Here is a 6,744-nt window from a genome sequence, read left to right as displayed (position 1 = left end):
ATGTCACCGAGTCAGAAACTGCCATGAGACACGGCTCTGAAGTGGGGTTCCATTTCCCACACTGGGGTCCCAGTACAATCCCACTCCCGTCAAAGGGAGCAGGGAGGGGCTAAGGCACAAGGGTGGAGAGGCCACTCCCTCCAGCTGCACTTCGGGGGTCTGCTGTGATAGCTCATATCACCCAGCGCCCCCTTTCTGGATCCATGGTCACTGTATGGATGAGGAAACAGGAGCTCATTCAGGATTGAGCCCCCTAGTGGAGAACACAGGATCTGGATGCCTGGAGCGCCTAACAAAAAACCGGAAGTCAGGACGCCACCCAGCACAGAACCAGAACGGTAAGTTTGAAGGTCAGGGGCCACAAAACTACCAACAGAAGAGCGTGCAGACTTGGAGTTCTCAGGTCTCAGGAATGACTTTGATATGCAGAAGTTGGATCTGGGTCCTAGTGATCTGAGCATTCTGGCGTGAGCCTGGGTTATGGAAGTTCCTCAGGGTTAGAGGGGCGGCCTCAGCTGGCACCCTGGAGAAGGAGGCCGGGATGGAATGAATGGAGGGACCCATGGAGCCAGCTCGGAACTGAGCTGGGTCAAGTCAGTCTTGCCCTGGGGCATTCTGGGGTGGGAATTTGAAAGACTGATAGAACAAGACAGGAGTCTGGGAAAGAACCACGTGGAAAATTTTGTGAATGAAGATGGACAAATTGGGAAGATGATGAGGGGACCTGATAGGAATTGACTTGTATTGGAAAAGACTTGTGCGGTGAAAAAGACATTTTTTTCTAGGAATTTGTGAGGGTTTATGTTAATAAATAAATAACTAATTAATAGATTTATTTACTTTCCTGTTACCTTTTATTTACAATTTTCAAAATAAGATGAATTTGAACTGATAAACTCACATATGCTGTCCATCTAGAGTCAACAACTGCAAAAATTTAGAATCACACTGAAGTTCTTTCTTAAAGTATATGCATACATATACATGTTCTTGCTGAAATATGTGACAGTGGCAGATATCATGACACTTCATTTTTAAATATTTACCAAATATTGAAGAATTTAAATAATGTTTTCTACATACCTATCATACTGTTATTATACCAAAAATTATCAATTTGCATAACTTTTTAATAATTCATTTAAAATTATAATCAACATACAATATTAGTACCAAGTGTACAACATAGTGATTAGAATTTGTTAATAATAATTGTAATATCTGATACATGTAGATGATTCCCCAGTTGCCTCCAAAATATTTTTATGGTTGTGTCTCTAAATCAGAATCCCAATATAATTGACATTGAAATGGATTGTTATATTGCTTTTGTCTGTTTTTAGAATAGCCTGTAATCACTTTTCAAGTAATAGTAACTATTTTTTAAAATGGTACTGACTTTAGAAGTGTCCAGATGACCTGACTTGTTGAATGCTCTATATTCTTGATTTGCCTGATTGCTTCCTCATGATGTCAGCTGACTTCTTATTCTGTTCCCTATATTCCATGTACACTGATACTTAGGCCTGAAAGAACAGATCCTGGAAAGCTTTTTCTATAATGGGCTAGCTAATAAATATTTTTCTGTTTTTTTTTTGGCCTTGCAGTGTCTTTCACAACTACTCAGCTCTGACATTGTAGTATGAAAGTAATCATACACAACCCAGCAGTGAATGACTTTGATGTGTTCCAATAAAACTTTATTTACAAAAACAGGCAGATGCCCAGATTTAGCCTGCATGTTATAGTTTTCCAACCCTTGATCTAAAGGCTGAGTTAGACTTAGGGTAGACTGATTTGCACATAATTCATTATTTACCACCCATGGGATGTTGGAACTTCATGTCTTATCAAGAGATCTATAAAGTCAGGTTTCCCATTATTGACAATGTGAAGCTGACCATTAAGTTCAGATCTCCCTATTATAAATGTGCACTTTGGCCCTTGTAATTAATCAGTAATCTGTGAGGTGGTTGTTTTGGCAGTGTGGACTAGCCTGTTTTCCAATTGCTTTTCTCATTGTATTTAGTGCCTTTTACTCCATATTGAAAAATCATGAATTTCCACTTCTATCTTGTCTTTTACAATTATTGGCTGATATTTTTGGGTATCACTATGGACTCATGAATGTTTTTAATGTTATAAATGTTACAGTCATTTTCTGTGGTGTTCAAATTATGCAAATATGTTCTGTGGAAACCCACAGGAAATTTCTTTCAGGTGTAATTGTTTTGGAATTAGATCTTGCCTAGCTCACATGCTTTGGATGAAATAATATGTATAAATACATCTTATATGATGTGCTGCAGGAATATACACCTTTCCCAGAGCTCCATTTGTAAAATGTAAGGATATAGGGACTCTATTGATTTTATTCTATTTTTTTTTACATATAAGCTCTGTGACATCAGGAACTGAGATCTCTGTGAAGCAAATTGTGAGTAAGAAAACTACTTTTTGAGTGAAAAATCAGTAAGTCTCTAGACATGAAGAGTGAAGAAATCAAGGCATGTAGGTAGGGAGACCAAATACAGGTATTTGACTGAACATTACTTTCCTTTTTTATGCTGTTATAAGAAAGGTGTTTGAGGATGGTTTTCCTTGTTATGCTTGAGGGGCATTTTTGTAGAAAAACAGGTTGAAGTGCAGTGGTTAACCCAAGACTATCGAGGAACTGGGTCATAGGTCCCTGACTGTTCTGGGAGTGAGCTGAGCATGCTGTGTGGATCAGAATATCCCAATTCTCCAGCAGTTGAATGTCAAACATTTTGTGCATGGTCTCTACCAAATGGTTCCAGAATAAGTTACTTGTAACAGACACAAAAGTATTTTTTATACTCTTTGTCCAAAGGATGACAGTTCAGTGTTTTCCTCATTTTCCAGGGGAAAGGATCATCTGGTTTGCTTGTTAATTTACTCCTCCTGAGAAGGGAGATGTAAAAATGATATGGTGTTAAAAAGTGCAAGACTTGTAAAATGACAACTAGAAAACATTGTCAAAAGACATCAAAGAAGCTAAAGAAATGGAAAAATTATTACATGTTCATGGGTCAGAAACTTAATATAGTTATGCTGACAGTACCTCCACAGTGATCTACAGAGTCAACACATTCCTTATCAATATCTCAGTTAAAATTGTTTTCAGAAATTGACAAGCACATCCTAAATTTGCATGGGACTTGAAAGCATCTAAAATAGCTGAAACAATCTTGCAAAAGAAAAAAAGAACTGGACTTCTGGACAAGATGGAGGTATAGGTTGACACACTCACTGTGCCTCCTGGCACAACCAAAAGAAGGACAACAACAATTTAACAAAACAAAAAACAACCAGAACTGACAGAAAACTGAATTGTATGGAAGTCCAACAATGAAGGCACATTCATCCACACTGGTAGAAGGGGTGGAGATGGGCGGCCTGGCAGAGAGGACTCTCGGCAGGGTGGTGGCTGGCAACCCAGCAAGGCAGCGAATTGTAGAGCAGGGTGCACAAGGCTGCAGCTGGCTGGCAAGGCAGCAGCAGGTGGACCCAGCGAGGCAGTGGATTGTGGACTAGGCTGTCCCACATTCACATGCAGATAAACCAGGAGAAACAACTGGGAGGCTGGATGGACTTCAAAACCCGGGCCCCAATGTGGGGAAATAAAGCCTCAAACCATTGATGGAAAACACATGTGGGGGTTGAGGCAGCAGCAGGAGAAACCCCCAGCCTCACAGGAAAGTTGTTGGAGAGACCCACAGGGTCCTAGAATGTACACAAACTTACCCACATAGAAATCAGCACCAGAAGGGCCCAGTTTGCTTGTGGGAAGCAGGAGAAGTGACTGAAATCCAACAGAGAACAGAGCAAGTGCCGTTGTTCCCTTTTGGGCCCCTTCCCCACATACGGCATCACAACACAGTGACATGGGTTACCCTGCTCTGGTGAACACCTAAGGCTCCACCCCTCACTACATAACAGGTGCATCAAGACAAAAAAAAATGACCCAAATGAAAGAACAGATCAAAGCTCCAGAAAAATACAACTAAAAGATGAAGAGATAGCCAACCTATCAGATGCACAGATAGGTACCATTACACTGGTAATGGGGATGCTCACAGAATTGGTTGAATTTGGTTGCAAATTAGATGAAAAAATGAAGGCTACGTTAAGTGAAATAAAGGAAAATGTACAGGGAACCAATAGTGATGGGAAGGAAACTGGGACTCAAATCAACAGTGTGAACCAGAAGGAAGAAACAAACATCCAGCCAAAAGAATGAAGAAACAAGAATTCAAAAAAATGAGGAGAGGCTTAAGAACCTCCAGGACATCTTTAAATATTCTAACATCCTAATCATAGGGGTGCCAGAAGAAGAAGAGGAAGAGCAACAAGTGGAAAAGTTCCTTCAACAAATAATAAAGGAGAACTTCCCCAATCTGGGAAAGGAAATAGACTTCTAAGAAGTCCAGGAAGCTCAGAGAGTCCCAGAGAAGCTGGACCCAAAGAGGAACACACCAAGGTACATCACAATTACATTAGCCAAAATTAAAATGAAGGAGGGAATCCTAGAATCAGCAAGAGAAAAGGAGGCAGTTACCTACAAAGGAGTTCCCATCAGATGTCAGCTGATTTCTCAAAAGAGACCTTACAGGCAAGAGGGGTCTGGAAAGAAGTATTCCAAGTCATGAAAGGCAAGGACCTACATCCAAGATTGCTCTATCCAGCAAAGCTTTCATTTGGAATGGAAGGGCAGATAAAGTGCTTCTCAGATAAGGTCAAGTTAAAGGAGTTCATCATCACCAAGCCCTTATTATATGAAAAGGTAAAGGGGCTTATCTAAGAAAAAGAAGATAAAAACTATGAACAATAAAATGACAGCTAACTCACAATCATTAACAACCACACCTAAAACAAAAACATAAATAAACTAAGCAAACAACTAGAACAGGAACAGAACCACAGAAATGGAGATAACATGGAGGGTTATCAACAGAAGGGTGGGAGTAGGAGAGAGGGGGAAAAGAGAATAAGTAGTATAGATGGTGGGTAGAAAATAGACAGGGGGAGCATAAGAATAGTATAGGAAATATAGAAGCCAAAGAACTTACAGGTGCAACCCATGGCCATGAACTAAAGGGGGAGAATGTGGGTGGGAGGGTGCGTGCAGGGCAGAGGGGAGTGAAGGGGGGGAATGGGATAACAGTAATAGCATAGTCAATAAAATGTATTAAAAAAAGAAAAAAATTGTAGAGTCAATGCCCCAATTTCAAACTTGCTACAAACTATAGTAATCAAGATATGACGGAAGAGAGTTAAGTGTCCAAAAGTAAAACCTTATGTTTATGATGAATTGATTTACATAAAATGCTAGTACAATTCATTGATGACAAGAATAATATTTTCAATAAAAATGATGGGAAAGGTGGACATTCATATGTACAGGGATGTGCATCTCACACCATATTATAAACCTCAAACTATTTAAAAAATTAATTCTAAACATATACCTAAATGTAATAACTAAAACTATAAGCATTTTGAAGGAAAACTAGTATAAATCTTATAGGTGTTAGCAATTATTCTTTAAATATGATACTGAAAGCACAAATAAGCAAAAAAAAAATAGATGCTCAATATCATTAGACATAAGGGAAATACAGATCAAAAGCCTAATGAAAAGCACTTTACACACACTAAGGGATAAACACCTAAACCAGCCCTGGCTGATGTGGCTCAATTGGTTGGAGTGTCATCCCGTAAACCAGGAAGTTGAAGGTTTGATTCCTGGTCAGGGCACATTCCTGGGCTGCAGGTTCAGTCTCCACTCAGGGTGGTGTGAGAGGCAATGGATCGATGTTTCATATATTGATGTTTGTCTCCCCATCTCTCTTCCCCCCTTCACCTCTTTCTAAAATTAATAAGCATGTTCTTGGGTGAGGATTAAAAAAAAAAGCTAAACCACTAGTTTTGATGAGGATGTGAAGGAAACTGGAACCTGTATATACCTTGTCTTGTTCCTTGAGGAATTGGGAACCATTTTGGATATTTTTATGCAACATGGTAGAATATCAAATTTCTGTGTTGAGGAGATAAATCTGAGTTTTATGCGACCAACTACTGGAGGAAGGACAAGAGTAGATGGGGGAGACCAGCCAAGTGGGGATGACAGCTGGGTTTAAGGAGGAGGTGTTGGAGTTGGTATCAACAAGGGGGATCTGTGACTGCTGATGAGGAAATACTAGCATGGTTTAGCAATGAACCGATTTGGTGCAGAACAGGGGAGGGGAGAGGATAATGGTAAGGATTTTCCAGGTCATGACTGGTACAATGTGATGAATGGAGATGCCACTCAAAAAGATGAGAAACCCTGAAGAGGAGTAAGATTGTAAGAAAAAAAAAGATAAATTCTTTTATTGCCATGTTGGGATACTTCTGAGATATCTAAGTAGAGATGCCAAGCAGGCAATTGGAAATAGTGGTCTGGGGATCATAGGTAATTCAGAGCTACACAAATATATTTGGCCATCACTTCCTTCTGCATGGCTCATTGAGTCCCTGTAGATAAAGCTGTCTATGAGGAGAGTATAATGTGAAAATGGAAGTGTTACTAGAACAGAAATTTCATCCAGAAACATAGGAAAGCCAGGGATGTTGTGATATAGGAGCCAGGGACAAAAGAGAAGTCTTATGGTGGAGGCAGTAACAACAACACCCAATAATACTAAGAGGACAAAAAATACTTATTTTATCCAGTAATATGAA

General features: G+C 39.7%; 1 protein-coding gene across 2 annotated transcripts in view; it reads right to left on the bottom strand.

Annotated features, from left to right (window-relative positions):
• Positions 1-833: 833 nt before the first annotated feature.
• Positions 834-6,744, bottom strand: part of LOC114503676 (adhesion G protein-coupled receptor E2-like) — a 116,277-nt gene continuing 110,366 nt past the window's right edge. For both annotated transcript variants that reach the window (XM_036032353.1, XM_036032352.1), the window contains exon 22: positions 834-2,922. In XM_036032353.1, the coding sequence (XP_035888246.1) occupies positions 2,914-2,922 (9 nt within the window). In that variant the 3' untranslated portion in view covers positions 834-2,913. The remainder of the gene's footprint in view (positions 2,923-6,744) is intronic.

Source organism: Phyllostomus discolor, chromosome 8, assembly GCF_004126475.2.
Source record: "Phyllostomus discolor isolate MPI-MPIP mPhyDis1 chromosome 8, mPhyDis1.pri.v3, whole genome shotgun sequence".
Lineage (NCBI taxonomy): Eukaryota > Metazoa > Chordata > Mammalia > Chiroptera > Phyllostomidae > Phyllostomus > Phyllostomus discolor.
This window is presented reverse-complemented; position numbering and strand designations above follow the sequence as displayed.